General features: G+C 40.1%; 1 protein-coding gene across 1 annotated transcript in view; it reads left to right on the plus strand.

Annotated features, from left to right (window-relative positions):
* The window catches only part of gabbr2 (gamma-aminobutyric acid (GABA) B receptor, 2), a 185,785-nt gene that overhangs the window by 40,105 nt on the left and 124,078 nt on the right, over window positions 1–21,602 (plus strand). The window contains exon 2 of the mRNA XM_062436593.1: window positions 11,289–11,426. Coding sequence (XP_062292577.1) covers window positions 11,289–11,426 — 138 coding nt within the window. The remainder of the gene's footprint in view (window positions 1–11,288; window positions 11,427–21,602) is intronic.

Here is a 21,602-nt window from a genome sequence, read left to right on the forward strand (position 1 = left end):
CCTGATTAAATGTCACTGGCAATATGTGCCTTTTTCCACTCTCTAAATGGCCATTACTAGACAACCAATAGGACTACCGGCAATGTCATCACACAAGCACAAACGTGACTTGCGTGATGATTGCGGTGGGAAAAGTGCCCTTTCGAAAAACTTCAACTGAATTTGAAATAAATTGCCATTATCGAGTAATATGAGAATTTAATGAAAGCGTTGCAACAGACTGACTGACAGGTGAAGTCACAGCAGAACAAAGCAAATGTATGATTAGGTGCCTCCTTTTTCCTTCCCATAATTTAGCTGTGACCATTATTCGTCTCCAACCTTGAGAGATTTATAGGTTTTACTGTGCATATCAAAATCAGTTTACTAGTCATGGGTAGTACTATTTTGCCAGTTACATGATGTCTTATTTGGCTCTGTAGGAGCTTTGACATGTCTGAGAACCATGGCCCTGCTGATTTGACGAGTGTTACCTCAGCTTGGGCTAGAGACAACATATTTGTAATGGAAAGGTGTGGATTTGAAAGACTTGGGAGCATATCAGGCAGGGAGGGTCCAGTGAAAAATGCTATCAAGTTGCATCAGCCATCAAGTTGCATCAGACGAACTGAAGGATCCAGCTTCTATCCAGCTTAATCCATCCATCCTCAACTTTATGGAAGGGCACACCTAAATTGCTGGAGTAGTTGTTGGAAAAAATGGCAAATGAGCTGATGCTGGCCATCACTGTCTGGTTTCTGTTTGCTTCCACTATAATATAAAATGGTTTTTCATGGCCTCCACTCTTACAAGCAGCATTATGTGAAGTAAACAGGCAGGAAAAAGTGATGGCAGGAGCTTTTAAATGGGAATAATTTTAAAGCACAGGTCAGCAAGATTCACACATTCATTTGGGGAGAGTTTCCATAAAGAATGAGGAGGGAGTGGCAGAAATAGAAAGATGGATTGGGTTGCAACTTTCTCACCGTTGTTGTCTATAAAGCTTTAATATCACCAATGGACAAGAAATATATGAGGGATTTGATATGCTCCATTATTATTCAGTTTACAGGCTCCTTCAGTTCAGGAAAACTCGAACATGATCCAACAAGTATCTTGAAGGGTAGCAATTTTTCATTTTGAGTTCATTTGAGGTCGTGCTGTCAGTGATAAAACAGAAAAAAAATGTGAGAAATGCCTTGAGAGACAAAATCGACTGCGGTGCATTTTGTAGTGGTGCATTAGCAGCAGATATGTGTCCATATCAGGAAGAGTGAGCAGGAATTACAAACAACTCCTTAACTCCTTTTGCTGTAACCCTGAACACCTGCATACAACCAAATTAACTGCTAGCTCGATGCTGCACTCAGTTACTACTGTATTATTAACCAGAACAATGCTCCTTTGCCGCACTTCTTTTTCATTCTCTGCTTTACTGGAATCATCCATCGGAGAGAGTGGAGGACCTTCAGGGCCAAGAAACAATTAACTTGATAATGGGCTCTCTCCCTCTCTCTTTCTTCTTCCCACTCACTGTCTACATCCCCTCTGTCTCAGTTTTTATCATTTGCTAGTTAGGAGATACACCAGCTGGGGCACCTCTGTGATTGCTAAGAGCTTTTTCATAAGTAAAAAAATCATGACATTTATTGGACCTGTGTGTTTAAATTATGTCGGGCAGTTATGAAAACGACTTTCCTGTTCTCTGGCCAAATTTATCGTTCATGAACTCAAAGTCTTAACATTGTCCAACTAGGTACATTGACTTTTTTTTTTTGGTCTGCAGGGCAAAACTTAACTTAAAGGAATAGCTTGATATTTTTGGAACTCCTCTGGAGTCTCTGCTGGTTGGTTATAGCAACAACAAGACTCCAGAAAGTGGCTACAGTGGACCCACCACAAAATCTCCCTGTAAAACCACAACTAAAACATTTTTTAATCTTTATTTTTTTGTGTGGATTAAACAAACAAGATTATGTGCTAATGGATAGTCGGATGTTTTATCTTTGTACTAAGTCATTCTATCGGTTTCCCTCTGTTTCCACTCTTTATGCTAAATGAAGTTAACTGTTTCCTGCTTGATACTTAACTGCCAGATATGATTCTTATCCAAATCAATTCGAGAAAACCAGTCCTTTAAAACTGTAGAATAGCTTGAGGTATTTCTTTAAAAATGTGCTTAAATCTGACAGTAACATGCCTTATTGAAGCCCTCTAAATTGCTGCAGACATTTACAATTCTGGAATTTAAATAGGTTGGTGTTGTGCTAACATTTGTTTGCCCAGTTGAAAAATAACAGCAGAGCTAATCAGAGTTATTTCTGGAAAAACAACATGGCAAACGTTAAATTAACTGTTCCTTGAAACCGATACTACAGGTTCTGTCGACCAATAATGACACTGACGGACTGGAAATGACAGTCACTACCAACTGCATAGGGGGAAACAAAAACCCCTTGCAAACCTTGAACAGAGAACAGCTAACATATCAGAATTTGAAGTGGAAAGGAAGTTGTTTCAGTTGTTGAGTGACCTCCTCTCCTCTCCTCTCTGTCCAGTTTCTCCTCGGGGACTGATTGGCTCCATTCAGTGGGATTACAGTTTGGTCTGGCCCTGACTCTGGTTAGCGCGACGTGTTCCAGCTGTTGTCAGGCCTGGTCAAAAGCACAACAACCTGTAATAGGCTTAACACAGCGTCTGCTTCCTGCACAGCACAGATTGCTAATAAAGGTGCAATGTGTTTGCTGTGATTTTAGTATCACTGGCCAATTTGAGCTCATCTGGGATTGGTGAGTCAGCCTTTGAGCGTGTTAATGTGTGTGTATTTGTTTCAGATTGTGCATATTTTCTTAAGGATGATAATTGTGTGTGCGTGTGCGTGTGTGTGTGTGTGTATGTGGTGGGGACAGCAGAAAGAGAAAGAGAGAAAAAGTGACTTGTCACCACCGAAGAGGCTTCCAACGTACCATCATGGTTATCGTGGTGGCCATCTGAGCTCTCCAGAAAGTGAGAGATAGATTGAGTGAAATAACAAGAGCCAGACTGCAAGGAGAGAGGAGGAGATGGAGGGCAGACAGCCATCAGCTTGAGCAGTCCAGTCAGTCTATCGCAGTGGATTTTAAAGGCCAGTCTCTCCCCAGACAAGAGGTGGATTCCTCAATTTTTCCCCCCCTCTGTGTTGCAGGCATGCAATGTGAAAGTAACAGATTGAAAAAAACAACTCCATCACTCCTTCTTGCTCTCAATTTTACTTTATCCACTCTCACTCAATCAATGTGTACTCTCTTCGAATACTCCGGAGCCCACTGTCTAAATGTTACCGCAAGGAGCCTTGATGCTTGCTGCATACGCAACTCAGCTTCATCCTCTCTTTGTCTTTCTCCATTTTTCTCCTTATTTTGCTTTGCCCAGCATCTCACTTGAAACTTTGGGTATTGCTTTTTACACGGATTCCTTGAGTCTGAATTACCTGTCAGCCATGTCTTGGTGGTAATTTAGAAAGAGAAAGGCGTGGTATGTTACACAAAAGTGGACCCCTCAATTGTCTAAGGGCTCAATGATGGGGAACATATTACGAGCCTCTTGAAGATCTTGTGTCTCAGTGTGTAAGGATGGTAGCAGACAAACATGAGGCTGTATGGGAAGTTTAGTGAGTAGTCAGCAGCGGAAATTGACAGATGAATGAACTCAAAGAAGTACTTCTCATCAAATTGTTGACATACTATTAGGATGATCTAGATGTTGCACTGCTTGAACACTGAAATAGTAAAACTTTACCAAACTGTAGCAGACTGATTCTCATGCATGACAGCCCTCCACCTCCTTCCTCTTCCGAGAGTGGTTGGTACTGATAGCCATGACTGAGTTTAGAGGATTAGTTGGGTTTGTACATGGGGAAATAGATAATCTCCTTTAGATCTGACCTATTGGCTGCACCCTGCTAACTCTATAGGGCTTCATAATGCCAAGCATATGTTTTAGCAATTGCCGGATTCAGCTTGGCTCACATTTCCTCTCCTGGCGTGGAGATGTGGAAGTAATTCAATGAGGAGTGCATGCAGGATGCAGATGTAGCTATTAGAAGAGTCCAGCCTTTTGCATCTGCTTCGCACTGCTGCTGCACGGACCAAAACCATCAGGGAATGATTTGGGAAGTATGCAGCATGAAAGCAGGATGGATGTATACATGCGTACCAGTGGATGCCTTGAAAGGGGGCCTCTGCAGTGACAGTGCTGTATCTTTATGTTGACAGTGCAAAGCTGTACAGTGTAGCCCTGCGGTGTGTACCATTGAATGGGTTTATACATCCTCTGGAAGTGCTGTTGCATGTTGTTAGTGTGTGTTTGTGTCCATATGTGAAAGCCATTTAAAGGTTGAGTTTCTGGATTGTTATATTTCCCCCTTGCTTTGTTCAATGTGTTTTGGTGTTTTATCTATCTATTTATCTACCTCCTGCGTAACATCTACAGAGTAAAGACTACAAAATACAGCAAACCAACTGTTAAATAATCTAAGTCAAGGACTGAGGTTGTATAGATTGAGTTTATTGGCTGGAGAAAATACATTTTGTAACATTATTTCCTAACGTAGCCATATCTACACAGTAATATATGTATAAAACACAATTGAAACAACTTGGCTCGTAAAGACACATTCTTTGGTAAGATTCATTCAGAATTTAGTTATCTGTAATCGCCTTGTCATAAATAAATGCAGCGTGTCAAGAGCAGATTGCTTCTGACATCAGATCATACTCTCTCTCCCTAAATCTCACTGTTGCTCTCTCCCTCTCCCTCTCCCCTCTCTCTCTCTCTCTCTCTCTCTCCCTCTCTCTCTCTCTCTCTCTCTCTCTCTCTCTCTCTCTCTCTCTCTCTCTCTCTCTCCTCTCTCTCTCTCTCTCTCTCTCTCTCTCTCTCTCACACACACACACACACACATACACACGTGTATATGTGCAGTACTGGGCCTCAGGTTGCTGATTTGGGTGCAGTAATTTGCCATTAGACGAGGGACAGGTGCAGCTGCCTCTGTTTGCAGCACTAACAAGGCATTTCATCATGGTTAGCTCCAGCCTGGTGCTCTGATCAGCTCTTGTTCTTGTCACAATATCCCACACATGTACACACACACAAACGCACACACACGTGCGCAGACAAATAGTCACACTCTGGTGTTGTCTACATATTGTGGTAGTAGTGAGAAGGAAAGATTTGGGTTCAAACACCGAGGTAGGATTGAGGGTACTGAAGTGATGGACTTCCAGGATGGACAGTAAATCCATATAACAACATTCATATTACAAAGTATGCCAACAATATGTGAATGATTACAAAAGTGGTCACTTTTTTTGTTACAAGTTATTATATTAAATGCCTCTGGCTCCAAAATTCAAAGATGGCAACAGTCCAATCGCTAAACTCAAGACTTCAAAACGATAGTCCACAAACCAATGGCTGATATCACAGTGACTATGTCTATATTTTCTTCAGTCTCTTATTCATACATACAAGACAGCACTGACCTTTTAAAGATATGTTCTTCTATATATATGACTTGTATTAAAATATTTAACAGGTGCATATTATCACACAGAGTATTAGAGGTAAAAAATGCATATCACTGAAACATTCCAGGGCAGCTGTTTCTTCACATTCAGCCTAATTGAGGGTGATTTATCAGTAGCACAATAACAGTAGGCTAAGTGCTGTATGTCTGTGCATGTAATGATAAATCAATAAGAAGGATTCTCAGTAGCTTTGTGTAAAGGTCAGTGGGAAGTAAATGTAATGGAGACAATGGATTTAGGAATATTTGAAATAAACTCCTTGGCCAGCTGTCCCATCAGTAATATCCAAGCAGTGCAAACTTACTACACTGAAATGTCAAGCTGAGAGGGAGACCTTTTTGCTTTAATAAAAAGCTGTAATATAGTCTGAATATTGTACAGTGTCTGTACTGTAAATCAAACTACTGAAGTAAAACCTGAGTCAGATTCCAGTGTGTGAATGAACAGCCAAGACGTTACGCTGTGGTCACCCAAGTAAATTTTCTGTTTATGGCATTAGACAGTATTATATGCCTCTCTAGAATTTCCATCTCCAGGTTCTTCCACCATCAGCCCTCACACCACTAACCCAACCCTCCTTACACACACACACACACAAACCTTCCTTGGCCATCTCCCAAGGGGGTCAAACAGATTACTACGGGCGTTAACCCCATCGATCTGCTCCAAATGGCCTCCAAATGCCAGGAATTAGATTTCAGACTGGGGAAGAGGGAAATAAAGTGCTGTAGTATTTCTTGCTGCTTGGCTTGGGAGTTAAAGGAGCAGTGTATGGAATTTAGTGGCATTTAGTGGAACAGACTTGGCAGACATAGATTATTCATAAGTATGTTTTAATTAATGTATCAACTGAAAATTAGAATTTTGTTTTTGTTACCTTAGCATGATCCTTTTATATCTGCAAAGGGAGCGGGTCCTCTTCCACAGAGGCTGCCATGTTGGACCAACATGTTTGTACAGTAGCCCAGAGCAGACCAACACTGGCTCAAGAGTGGACGTTTTGCGTTTATTGTAAGTTTTGCGGCCACCCTAGGCTGTCCTACAAACTTTGAAGGGGGGGTGGGAGAGTGGTATTAAGATGGTTGCTGTCTGCAGCTTCATTGCTAGAGGCCACTAAATCCTACACACTGATCTTTATGTGCTGCTATGCCTTCCTCATTGTACTAGTTTTTTCTCAGAACTTATTTGTGTTTCATTTTGTGTTTGTTTGTTTTTATATCTTGTTTAGTGCATATTTTCTTGGGGAAAATTGGGATGTAACATACAGCTTGTACCCAAACCTCTCAGTGACTGCGTGGAATCCTAGAAAAATACATGAATATCTTAGTACTGTTGAATAAAAATGCAAGACTAAAGGGTGAAATAAAGAACAAGAGGAAGGGAGGGAGTATATCATGTACCACAATAAAATGACTTCAGGAAATACAGAGATTCAATAATCAATTGAAAATATTCTGAGATATGATATCAGTTGCTTTTGTTCCATAAGTGATGGACTGTAGGCAAATCTGAAGGGCGCTGTGCAGCTGCTGAGCATCATAGAGAGTCATTGAATCAATCTCACAGTCATGAATTACTCCATTGTGGGATTATAATGGAGGGCAGGTTTATAATACTGGTTGACTTGGCATTATTAGCACATGCTTAACGTCAGGCTAATACCTTTTCACTCCTGTCTTTCTTTCTCTCTATTCAACTGCTTGTTTCTCCCCTTTCTCCCACTGTCACCTTCACTATCTCCCTGTCTTCTCACTCTTTGTGTCCCATTATATTCCCCTGCCTCTCTCCCCTCTATCCCTCTTTGTCTATCAGGCATTAAGCTTTACAGCGTCTCCATAGCTGAATAAGTATTGATTAATGTCTGAGTGGTTGTGCTACCTAATGAGAGGCTAAATATAGCCATCGCTACACCGGCCCTGCCGCGGCCTCCTCCCTCATTTAACGCACAAAGTGTGGATAGTCACACCGTTGGCATGACAACACACCGGTCAAGGCTCTGTGAGCAGTCACAACAGATTGTGTGCATGTGTGCCTGGCAAAAGTAGGAGAGGATGAATGGGGAGGAGGGGTGAACAGAACTAGAGAAGAAAGGATAAAGGTGGCCTTTTTTTAAGCTTATTTTTCTTTGTACTCCTTTCTCTATGAAAAAAGTTGGAAGTTTTTAATTACTTAACTTCCATAGCCATCTGACTGCAGATTATGAAACTTACATACTCTATATGACAAGAGCTAAAACAATTAACTGAGAAATCAATTAGTTGACCATTAGTTGCTCTTCTTTGTCTTATGTGATGGTAAACAATTTTAAACCCTTGTTTGGACAAGACAAGCTACTTAAAGTTGTTAGCTTGTTTTTTAGGAAATAGTGATGGGGATCTTTCACATTTTTCTCCCATTTTATAGACTGAGTATTACACTGATTATTGATTCACGGAGTAAATACATAATTACTTGGTAATGAAATAATAGTTAATTGCAGCCTGTTTATGACCTTTGCATGTCTTTCCTTTTGCAAAATCAGTTTTTTTTAAAGCTCAACACAAAGCTGTTTGTACTTTCTTAAAAGAAAAACTGGTGAGACCTGCTCAGACAGTGCGGTCACAGAGAGCTTTAGCCTTAGCTTGGCTTAAATCATATTCTTGCATACGCTCACATGCGCACACACCTGCACACAACTGTTGACTGTTGTTGCGTTTCAAATGCTCTAAAACCGTTTTATTTCCTGCGGAGGGAGTTAGTAACATAACCATTCTTTAACACCTACACGACATTGTCAGTCTCTGTAATAAATCAGCTTAAACCTGCAATATCAGCAAGGTCTATTGTACTCAGGTTGACAAGTTTAGTTGCCCACATTTCTTCTCTGTTGCATGGTAACCAACTGAGAGACACAATCCTACCAACCCACCTGTTTTATTCAGCTGTGTGGCCAGGATAAGGAATCCCTACTGTGTCTAATCACATCTTCTCCCTCTCATTTCACCTGAGGCATATCCGCAATCTAGTCTATTTTTGACTGGCATTACAGCATGCATTGTTTTCTAAACTGTGTTTTTACCAGTAATTGGTCCTCTACTTCCGAAATGGAAAGACATTCACGCAATATGAATCTAATAACTTAAATCTGAGCACTTCTGACCGTGGAGGTTTGAGTTTGCAGTGCACAGTATGACTTCTATGTAACTAGAGGTTGTCTGTGTTCTCGACTTATGTATCTGCAGTAATACATTTAGGTTTCTAGGACTATCATACCAATCTCAAAAAATTGAAACAATAAGGTAAGAACACAAGATTAAACTTGTGTCAATCCTGCAGCCATGACACCTGCACGCTCTTAATAAAGTTACCAACGGATCACAAGTTACAGTCAGTCCTAATTTTGAGTTTTTCAATCTACGTTGTGGAAGGCCTGCTGTGCTGTTGTTCAGTGGGAAATCTCATTCTGTTGCCGGCTGATGGCTAACAAGGTCAAATGACTCTCCAGATGAGATGGACTGTGTCAGAAAGCACACACACACACACACACACACACACACACACACACACACACACACACACACACACACACACACACACACACACACACACACACACACACACACACACACACACACACCACCTGTCAGTCCGTCTATCAGCTGCTCACAGGAACACAACTTGAATTGAGTGTGAATTGAGTGGCAATAATAGAGGACTGAGGGGGGAAGTGTTTACTGGTGATAGGAATATCATTACAAACTGTGGAAATCAGGGAATCACAGCAAAACCAGTTAGCCAGCTCATGTAGCAATCAATAGGAACCTACATTGTTTTGTTCCCCTCTCTTCCCTCGTTTCTCTCTCTCTCTCTCTCTCTCTCTCTCTCTCTCTCTCTCTCTCTCTCTCTCTCTCTCTCTCTCTCTCTCTCTCTCCTCTCTCTCTCTCTCTCTCACTCACTCTCTCTCTTTCTTTCGCACACTCTTTTTATGCGGTTGCTATTGTGACGGGAAATGGCTGCACTCTGTAGCATTGGATCAGAGTGGGGGCCTGTTCCTGCAGTCCGTGAGCCACATTGTTTTTTATATGATAGTTTACACACACACACACACACACACGCACACACACACACACACACACACACACACACACACACACACACACACACACACACACACACACACACACACACACAAAGCTGCAATTATGTTAGCATGTGCCACAGTGCTCGGAGAGTATTACAAGTTAAATGTTATTTAAATGTCACGTCATTTTTCATAAACAGTTTATATTACAGGAAACTTGACTGTTTTGTTTCTGTAGTGCGTTCATAACACTAGTACGATGACATTGTAAGCACAACAGTTTTTCTTGTACAGTTGGTAATTATTGATTTTTTGACTAACTGAATGATCAACAAATCAAAATATTGCGTATTACTGTCATTTTGTCAACTGATATCTAAAACTATCAAACATGTCATAGTAATTACTGATATAAACTAACAGAGAGAATCTGTAATTTAGCGTAAGGTCTTTGTGTCAGACCTGTGTGTCTGTGACAGATTCGGGTTAGGGTTAGGGCTTTTCCTCTTGTGAGCCAATTATCTAGTAACCCAAACCAGAATGGAATATCTAATGTTTTAGTGTCTATAACTTAACCTTCCATCTCTTATCTCTTTCTATATCCTCTCTTGTTTTTATTCCACATTATTCCTAAATTTGTCGGTGTATCCTTAGCTTCCTGCAATTTCTTCCATGGTGGTCCAATTTTAGTTTCACCAAGCTGTAGGCATACGATAACTAGTGGTAAATCCAATCACTACACCCTACTCCAGCTGTATTCTGGGAATTTTTGTGGTCCCCCCTTGTATGACTCTACATCTACAACAAAAACTGCCATCCGAAAATAAGACAGGCTTTTTTCCTGAAAATACGTTTCAAAAACAGGAACTGTGGGACCTCTATATTCGGGTTCTAGACTTTTAAATGACAAAATACATTTACAATAACAGATGGTGCAAAAAAATCACAGAGACACAGCGATCGTCTCGAACAAAGTGGCTCAAAAGTAGGCGAAGTTAACAAACAACTGAGTAGCAGTAACATAACAAGTGTTGTCGTCAACTCACCTTCTTCACTGTCTCTCCTCTGCTCTGTGTGTGTTTGTGTGTGTGTGTGTGTGTTTGTTTGTGTGTGTGTGTGTGTGTGTGTGTGTGTGTGTGTGTGTGTGGAGGAGCAGCTCCGTGAGCGATGAAAGAAAGGAAGAGAGAAACTCAGCACGACTATAACTGATAGCAAAATGCAGTAGAAACTCTCACACTTAACTGAAATGAAACTAGTGCACATAAATTAGGTAAATACCATAAATAAACATAGTCTCGACTGCGTTTTGTCTCTCAACTCTCTTCTGTTTCACTGTGGGCTGGGCTAAGTGCTGTGTGTCTGTGTGTTTGTGTGTGTGTGTGTGTATGTGTGTGTGCTCTGCGGAGCAGACAGTGAACCAGGTGAAATACTCAAGTTGACAACTAACTACCTACACTCATTACGTTTATGTAAGTGCAATAAAAATTTTACGAGTAAAAAGCAAACAATTTAACCCAAGATGTGTTTTGAGAAAGGGGGAGTGTGTCTTATATTTAGGTTGTCTTATATTTTGGTCAGTTCGGTAATTTGAAGGTCGCTTTTTCTTCCTTGTGTCTCTCTGTCTACTTCTTCCCCTCCGTTAACCCCACTCCCACTTAAACCATCTCTTTCTGTGTCTGCAGTGTGACAATGCCAAGGGACTGAGGGCCTTCTTTGATGCCATATGCTACGGCCCCAAACACCTGATGATCTTTGGCGGAGTCTGCCCCGCTGTGACTTCCATCATTGCTGAGTCCTTGGAGGGCTGGAACCTGGTGCAGGTAGGAGAAATATGTCATCCATGGTGTGCATGTGTGTGAGTGTAGACAGTGTGTAACCTATATGTACAGTTTATGTGAACGCCAGACACTTTGTATGTATGGTGGTAAGATTTTTCTACATATTTCTGCCTAACTTTCAGAAAACCTGAATTTGCCAAGTTTCCAAAAAATTAGTTTTGTGGTGTGTAGATAGGTACTGGAATTTCATAGGGGTCCCAACTCATGGCTTAATCTTTCATTAACCTTGCCAGGGTGAATTACTAATAACAGGGCATTGATCTAATCTATTGAACCCCCCTGCATTTTACAATCAGAGAACAGAGTCAAAATGGCTAGAATCAGTTGACCAGCACCAGAAATCAGTTGCTAAAAATTTGAACATGACATTCAGTTATAAACATGAATATGAAGGAACGCTGATGAAAATTATGCTCTTTTATGGTACACATTTGATCTAGCTGACGATATGTTTCTGCTTATGTTTTGTCAGTGGTATGAGATAATAAGTGGCACTCCTCAGGCCAGTCGATGGTATTACCTGCTAGATATTTATATAATAGATTTCATCATTCAATTATACTCTTGCTCACTGAATGGCATCTGCTGCCATTAACTTAGTACAGCTATGTGATTGCTCACTGTGGGCATTAAATGCCACTCATTCCTCCACTCATCCTGAGTTATTGCTTACAGTTTCTTTGACTGTGTACTGTGCTGCAATACCAAAGAGGGGAAAAGCCAGCTTCCAAAGAATACATTTCATTTGCGGTGAAACCTTACAAAGGTTATCGGGCAAATAAGAAAGGATTGAAGCTTGTGCTTGGAAGAGATAACGTAATTCAAGAGGCTGCATTTTGAACTCAATGTCACATTTCGTGGCATATTTCTTCCGCTTGCAATTACTGTGAATCTGCTGCTTTTCATGTTCTTTTTTGCTCGGTGTCTTGTCAGGGTCACTCAAGAGTGAAAAGATCGGCAGGATGAGGGAATAAAAGGATGAGTAATCTTTTGTTTCTGTGTTTGCTTCCTTTTGATGGCAACGATTTCAGTCTAGAAAAAGGAATACAAGCCATCGTTGAATCTTAAGTGCTCCTAAGTATTTGTCAGCGTGGTGTGTATGTGTGCGTGTGTTTGTTTTTGTGTATACACATTAATGCTTGTGTGTGTCTCTGTATGTGTATATGCTAACCTCTCTATTTATTGGCTTGTTTTGCAGTGATTGCCTGTGAGAAATGCAGTAGCAATCTTCTACTCTGTAGATCACTCTGCCTGGTACAGTGTGTTCCCCAGAACAATTTAGCTTACCAACCAAGTTCTTTTTGCCATTGATACACAGACCAACACCAACGAATTCCTGCAGGTCTGATCCAAAATACACATTCTGAGGCAGCTTGAATACTAGACAGAAAGTTTGAGGAAAACATATAAAGGTGAATGGGTACGCAATCACCTAGAATGTACCTATGTTTAAAGAAAATGCCTCAAATGTAACTGCCATCACAGTGCAACTAAATTGCTTTTTTTTAGGCCAGACATGTCGGTGCAAGGACACTCTGGTAGAACATATTTTCCAATCAGCTTGCTGTCCAGCACAGTGAGGAGCTATATTAGCCTACATGTGAAATCACGACAGGTGTTTATTGAAGTGCTGCGGTGCTTTCTGCTTGACATCCTTCATTAGGTCATAACATTATAACTTACCAAAGAGCTAATCTGTTTGTGCATTTCCCAGTAAGCAAGTGAGTATTTATTCTGTATGTGTATGTACAACACTATGTGTTATATGATTGTGTTTAGCTATGTTGCAGTATTTGGTTCCTGAGGTTCCTGAATGACTCACATAGCAGCTATAATGTGCACTAGAGTCTGAAGAAAGAAGCATCACTGCATGCAAACAACTCACCAGACAGCTTTTAGTTGTTTTATAGAGCACAAATGCACCATATGGTGTCACTTGGTGTCATTTGATGCAAACTCGTCTCACTGCATAAATGAGAAGGGCCTCTTTGTTCCTTTGTAGCTTTCTGTTTAGTTATTATGTACTTATTGAGCTGGTCTGTGCACATGAAGCCAGATTGCTGGGCATCTCTGAGCCCATTGACTTAGTTGATAGTTGAATGAGTTTACGGTGTATGTGGCATTGGTGAATACGGACATGCAATTGTGAATATGTGAATGTGTTTGTATGTGTTGTTTTCATGAAAGACACACATCTCTCTGCTTTGACAGTAGCTGTGGTGGGAGGCTGTTAGTTTACGCTCTTAGCTAGAATATGTTTTTCTCTGGCAGAGGCACAAAAAAAGTGCTTCAAAATAAGAATGTAAAACAAGTAGGAGCTTCCCTGAACCAAAGAGAAGAGAGTGTTAGGAAGAGGGGACGATGCAGGAGACATTATTGGAAGTTTTGAATCTTGCAGGACATTAAGCGGAAGTGGGAATCTGTTTTTTAAAACTGAATTCTTTCACCCTGCATATGTATTACCAAACCCTGGCACCCCATCTGCAAGACTCTGAGTTGGTGTGGAAGGAAATACAGAATTTTTCATGGTGATTTTATAGGCCAGGCTTAACAAGCTCATCATTTCCACATCAAAACAGGGAGCTGGCAGATAATATCTACAGTAGAGATAGCTGAGAGAACAACCACTCCTGGAAAAAGCTTAATCATACACCCATAAAAATAGCTTTCAATCAGTGTTGATGCCTAATGAAGTCAGGTTTGAAAAATAAACTCCCACTGCGTATCTGTTCATTACATTCTATGCACCCACTTGAATGCAAATACTGAGAAGGTTTCAGGAGAGTAGTATCAGTGTCGATAGTTTTGTACTATAAGCCAATAGCTAGTAGCTAATATGTGTATTTAAAATAAAATAAAAAGCAGCTAGCAGCTTCTAGCAGCTAGAATAATGATGTCTTAAAGAAATGCACGCTGAAGCTTCCCGAATAAGATGTGATAAAAATCCTAGTTATTCTAATTATGAAAGATAAAGGAAGAAGAAAAAGAAACGCAGGAAGCTGTCTGTGGACTTCAATGAGCTGGAAGATGAGGGTCACATGACAAAAGACAGCTGAAAGGCATCAGTTGGCTAATTTTTGGTAGCCTTGCTAACTTGTCTACATTTACTGCAGGAGAGAGGGTTAACACTGATGAAGCACATCAGTTGTCTTTGACAAGTTAGTAAAACTCTGGGGAAAACACAGTAAAGCTTGTTAAAAAATGAGTTCTTTCTTTCTCTTCAAGTTAGCTGCAGTAATAAGTCAATAATGAAAACAAGGAGATGCTTATGAGAAAAACAGACTTGTAGCAACTTCATGACTTGTAGTTAATCATATTTTGAACACCACATTTAAGGAATCCTGTCTGTATAAATTACTCTCCAGCTTCTGTATTCCACTTCTATTATCACATCCCCTCATATTATTTTAATGTGTGGGTTTATCATCCAGTGAAAGATTTCCACCAACTGTGCTCAGAATGTATGGCTAGAGAAATATCAGATAGCAAAGAGGGCACAGGTGAAAGCCACTGAAGTAAAACAAAAAAACAAAAATACCATTTTCAATAATCATGTCCTACTGAAAATCCCATTAGAAGATAACACTGTAACACAGTGGAAACAAAAGGGCTGCAGCACATACAATGCTTCACAAGCTAAATCTTGCTTTAACACAGTAACATCCACTGACCAGTGAACACACAAACACACACACATGCACAGAGATGGCATTAAACAGTTATCAGTTTGCTAGCAGCATATTGTTAAGCTCTTTATGTACTGTTTAAGGATTGATCTGTTTGTCACATGTTATGATTGTGACTCACGTTTTGTGATGCTGCTGAAGTTGTAGTTGACCTGTTTTCTTGGGCAGCTCTGATGTGCCATACTTACAGTAGCACTTTGTAATGCAGTACCTTACTTGTGCTAAAATGACTGCCCAAGCACATTAAAATGGTGGATAAGAATGCTTTCAGGGCCAATGGACAGATGGTGAGGAGCGGATTGAGGGAATGATGGAGTAATAGACAGATAGGAGCAGACATAGACTGTAATAGCATACAATTAAAATGCAAAGAAACGGGGCAAGGTGCAGCTGTGTTTGTGAGCTGCCATCAGCCACAAATGCCTCTGATTGCTGTGTTTTCATTTCTGCAAGACAATGAGTATTAAAGCCATCGTCTTGGCAGCCATCTTGGAGTGATTAATCTTGTGTTCTCTTCACGCTGATATTACATTATTCTAGAATACATTAGGCCAGCTTTTTAAATCATTTCTGGCACAGGTATCTGTACCCAGTCAACATGCTGCACCCTCTTTACTAATTCTTTGTGTTTGGTTTACGAGAGGTCCTTTTCCTCTCCACAGCAGTGGTGTCTGTTTTCTGTAAATGGCTCATTGAATGCCAGGAAATAGCCCCAACGCACTCTCTCGCCAGTTGCTGGTCCCTTCTCACTCTCCAATTAGGCCTATCAGTGGTGGCACTGTTCATTTTCAGCCACGTCAAGTGTGTAATGAAAAATTATGCTTCCCGATCATTTTGCCTCTTATAATTTGGAAGAGAAGAAGAAGACAAGAGAGCGTTATTTCTATGAAATTGATTTGTAGAAGTGGGTATTGTAGAGGGCAGATTTATTTGTATCATGCTTTATTGGAAAAATACTTTCAAAGATGTAATGGATGCATATAGATGCATAATGAATTTTGGAAATGAAAACTAGAAAATCAGCCCTCTCTGTAACAGTAGTTGTGTTAGTTTAGATATTTCCTGGTGTCCTGTGCCTCAGTGTAAAGTGTTCAAAACTTTATCACTAAACCTCTGATTCATTTATCTTTTAGGGACACTGAATAATGAACCCAATGTTAAGAAGGAGATAAAAGTGGCTGAGCCTTCTCAAGGTATCATGGTCAAGACCCGTACATAGAGCTAATATTTACCTGTATATGAAGCCCATTTGTCTTCTGCATTTGCTGTATTGATCGCCTATGCTTCATTAAACCGGGCAATTTAGGGACAGGAAAGTTGCATCGCTGCCTTGTTCCAGTGCAGCATTCTCTCTTTTTTGAAGCCTCCACCAACTCTTCAGAGTCTTCTTTTTTTCCCCATTTTCTTTCTCTCACTCTCCCTGAGTGCTACACTGGATGCCTTCAATAAAACATGTGATGCCTAGCACTGCAGTATTCTGCCTCACTTACGTCAAATCCTGTGTACCGTATCAATATTTCATGACTTAAAAAGTTTAGACTATAATCTCAGAGTGCAAGGGCAGTGATGGTGTGAGCATCACAATAGATCTTCATATATTAAGATTATGAGTAAAGAGTGTGCTTGGGCAAGGAAACAGTCTCTCTAAAGGTTTAATGACTCTCCAAAACATACATATTTGGTTATGCACATATAATCACATGGATTTATTTCTGACCTCTGACCTCTGACCTTCTGTTTCTTTCTGTGAGTGTGATTCAAGACATGGCCATGGGGAAAAAGACAGGATACGTAAGAGTGGCAATTAGGCCACATTTTCATACTGTCTCAAAGCTTCTGGGCCCAGGGGAAACAGGAAGTGGTGTCTCACTCTCTATCTCAGCCAGTTCAAGTCTGGATTAATGCTACTTCACAAACTGGCTGGATAGTCACTAGATGTCATTGTTGTTTTTTTGTGGGAAGGGACTTGTGTGATTATGAAGTGAAGGGGGGAGGGGGGGGGTGTCCCCTTTCTGGGCTGCACTCTCTATAATTTCTGGGACACACTGCTGATGACGTTTAACAAGGCGAATGTTGACATTTAAAGCATTTAATTCTAAGACAAATGAGCCTGCTGAACATACAACTTCCTCTTAATTCCAGCGTTTTATCATTGAGTCTGTCATAATTTCTCTCTTATTGGTGGAAACGAAAAAATTAAAGGCAGAAAGAGACTGAAGAGAATATTAATTATATGCTGCACTGCGCATTAATCAGACTTTTTTGTAGACATGAATGCTGTCTGTACTTGCAGAATGCATCGCTGTAAATATGAGCTCGCACACGCTGTTGTACCTATTTGCAGCGTTCAATGTGCGCCATTTGACAGGAAACACAGTAATTAGCTAATTAGCAACATTTGTTGAATACAACCCATTAACAGGTTGTAACTGTGGTGTCACATATTGAATAAACATGCTAGTTCGTACACACTCAACAAGAACAAGAGTTTTAACAGAACCCCTTTTTGTTTTTCTTCTTCCCAAGGAAATGAAAACAACATGGGAACAGTTTTTCATTCTTTCTTTTTACCACTGACATGTCTGTCTTTGACACCAAGGTCTTTGAGACACATTCAAAAGGAATACAAGATGAATACTTGCTGAATTCCACCCTAGCATTCGAGTACTACCGTTCCCCCAGTAGTTTTCTGAAAGAGGGCGAGTAAAAAGAAAATCAGTGTGTCATACTCACGGCACTAATGACGGTGCGGGACGTGCCCGCCACCAGCAACAATAAACAAATGAGACACATTAATAGTTCAAGCTTGTTTTTGATGTTTTGTACAGGGACTTTATCGTACACACCCATCGTGTGAAAACTGTAAGATATTTTTTTTGTGCCCCCAAATCCTGATTCTTTTCCCATTTCTCTCGTTCTCTGTTGGGGTTTCCAGGCTTTGATATTCCTTATTTAGGTCATAGAGTCCATAGCACTTTGAAGAGCTGGCTGGGTATATACAACTTTTAGTTGGAGATGGAAATAAAGCTTTGAACAAGAAAACCCCTATGATAAATTGAATTTGTTATTAATCTCTATCAAATGAAGAAGCACCTCAACCACATCAAATTTATGCTGGTGCCAGTAGCCTTGGAACTCTTAACTGCTTGAAGGAGGATTATTAATCTCTATGTAAAATTAATTTGATTCAGATGCAGGTTGACCTGGCTTTACGTTTTGAGCCAAAATACATCCTCTTAATCAAACTAATGCATTTGCAATTTGACTCAGGGTACTAGGCACATAGTCTTGCATTGAAGCAGAGTTGAGAAGAAATTAGGAGAGAAAACATGTAAGAGAGCAGGAGAAAATGGGTTGAATGCATACAGAAAAAGGGAACGGTTCAGTAAAAGGAAAATATGAATATAATTTACAGCATAGTGGGGTGTGACACTAAATGACTGATATAATGAATTCCATACATATCAGCTCAGGGATATAGCAAGTGAGGTGTTAAAAAAGGGATAATTAAGTGAAATGTAGAGAAAAACCAAAGCAAAACCTGTTTTCTCATAGATAAACATTTGTGGTTAATCATAGGCTCTCAACCATTTTGGCATGTAAATTATTAAAATGAAGCAGTGTCAACATGTTGTCTCTGATTGCATATGTCTGCCAGTTGCAACCAATTTAGTCAAGGAGTAATTTATTCTCTGTCTTTTTTGAATATTCAGACTGGATGTAAGGATTCTTTTAATGAAGGAGTGTTGGTTTAAAACTCACTTGAAAAAATGAACCTCTCCTTTAAAGGTGGCGTCAGTGATTCTGGAGAAAATTGTTGACATATGAACTAAACAGCCAAACAAACACACCTCTCCATCCTTCAGAAGCTTCACCTGTAAAATTCATGGCCACACATCGCCAAGGCAACAACGTAACACAACAACTGGGCTAGCTGAATTAAACAGAAATATGGCAGAATCCAGAGCGATATGACAGCTGTAAAGTCACTTCTGTTCGGATTCATTGTGGATTGATATATTTAATAAAATGAAAGCGTATAAGTTCTTTGAGATACACAAAAGATGTATGTGAATTGGCCAAGACCTCTTTCTCTCTCCAGTTCTCTAGTCCTCCAGGTGCTGAAGACGGGAGACTATCATGTCATCACACAGACAGCTGCTCTGATGACTTCCCCCTGTCCTTTGCACGAGCACGAACACCCCCCTGCTGCTGATTGGCTGGAATAGTGTTTTGTGGCTCGGTCTGAGCCACGTTGTTTAAATTCCCATTTACAGAGACAGTGCTTTGTATGACAGGATAGTTTTTTTAGTGCACATACACAACAGATAGTTAGTGGGCTATGGGTGGATTAGAATCACTGATTACACCTATAAGTAAACTAGTTCTTTTAAGATTATTCGGATTATTTGAAGGTCTCTTACAGGTCATGTTCAAACCTGAGTGAGTTTTTTTTCTTTCTCAGTGATGTCTAAATAAGTTTCACCTTATCTCCATGATTAGTGATCTTAGACCACTGCTACCCCGCTCACCTTCATCTGGTCAAGCTTTCCCAGTATCGGGACATTTTACAATCACAGGGCCGAGTACCTCATCGACCCAAAGATTCTTGTCGGAAGCAGGCTTGTCTGAAGCAGGCATTAGGAGGATCCTTTGAAACCATATCAAAAACAAGGGCAGCTCGGCGAGCAATTGGACATCAAAGAGTACCCGGCTCCATTACAAGCCATTAAAACCATAACGGCTGCTTGGAAAGAGTGAAGCTTAGAGGATCGATAAAGGGCAGTTTAACTGTCTGACACAGCTCACTAATATCTGAAACATCAACTCCCCTTTGGAGAGAGACAGAGGAAGAGAGAGAGAGGGAAAGATACAGACAGAAGATGAGGACAAACTTAATCGGAGAGAGAGGAAATGCACTGTTCCTCCTAGTCTTCCTTCTCTCTGCTGTGCAGTATATGTGTACATATACAGTAGTGATTGAATTTGATGTACACTGTAGTTTGGCCTATTGGATGGGGACAGAAGAATAAGCACTACACTCTCAAAGCATTATGAAAATACTGCTTTAACATGAAATCTCAAAATCTTTAAAAAAAAATGTGTTAAGTATCATAGTTGTAGAGTAAAATACTGTTCACCTATGCACACGAGTGCTGAATTTTATCCTAATTATACCAGCTACACACTTGCCTATACCGTTTAGTATATCAAACTGCATCCATCTTAAAATTGATCAAAAATGTTTTCCAGGCAGCTTGATTTTCCACCTCCTTACTTGATTACATTCCTTTTCCTCTTTGTCACTCTCTTTTCTCCCACACGATCCTCTTTCACTTTATCGGGGCATCAGAATGCGGAAGCGTTAAGCTTCCTTGAGGTTGATACTGAGCTCAATGCTATTTTCATTCCCTATTGGTGCAGTCATTGAATACCTCTCTTTTCAGTCTGCGGCTGCAAATGGAATCCAGTATGATAAGTCGTGCTATATGATAATATCTTTCCAGCTTCAGGCCACATCAATTTAGCCTGTAATGACATTATCACAACAGAAGTTGACATAAATACGGGAGGAAAACTTAAATTCTGTCTTGTACGGTTCTGTATACATGTGCATGTAACCATAAATAATGAATGCATCAGGAGAAACACCCTTTGCTAAATTGAGCTCCGGTCATACTCATCCTCATAAGTTGCAGTGACTTTATTTACAACATGATTTTGTTTGTTTGTTTGTAGTTTGTTTGTCCAATGATTTTTACTACATTATTTACATCATTAAATTATTTACTGGAACATAAAATCCCTGCAAACAGCCTGCTGTGGAAGAACTGATCAACTTGTACTTTTCAGTTGGGTTTAGCAATAAGGAGATACTTGATACTTGTTATCTTATCCCAGAATCACCATATTATCCTAAGCATCCAGACTTTGAAAAGACATTGCAAGATCTCAACCTGTTTCAGAGAAAAAAACATACAAATCTGGATGAGATGATAACTTTTGTTCACCAGGAGCTGCAACAGACTGGGCAGATGCAAAGCTATCGCTGGTTTCATCTACAGGCAGTTCCAATGGGTTTTGTAGTCCAGAAAGACACCATACGCCAAATTATCAAGTTAATCCTCAAGGTGTAGATCTTCGGAGAGCACAGTGTCTAAGGAACGGGCAGTACAGGACCCAATGCTCTTTGGCACATGGACTCGTACAATAAATTGAAACCATACGGTGTAGGTAGTAATGGATGCAACCGTTTTGTTTTTGTTTTTGTTTTTGTTTTTGTTTTTGTTTTTTTCTTAAAGAACTTATAAGTTCTTTTCTCGAAGATTTGCGACTTTATAATGTCAGAGAATGTCAGAGTTTTTTTCTTTTACATTTATTTTAATCAGAAATTCTGAGATTTTTTCTCAAAATATTACTTCCCCTCTTCCAGGTCAGTTTTTTAAATGTTTACATATATGTCCCTAATACG

Source organism: Scomber scombrus, chromosome 16 (genome assembly GCF_963691925.1).
Source record: "Scomber scombrus chromosome 16, fScoSco1.1, whole genome shotgun sequence".
In the NCBI taxonomy this organism is placed as follows: Eukaryota; Metazoa; Chordata; class Actinopteri; order Scombriformes; family Scombridae; genus Scomber; species Scomber scombrus.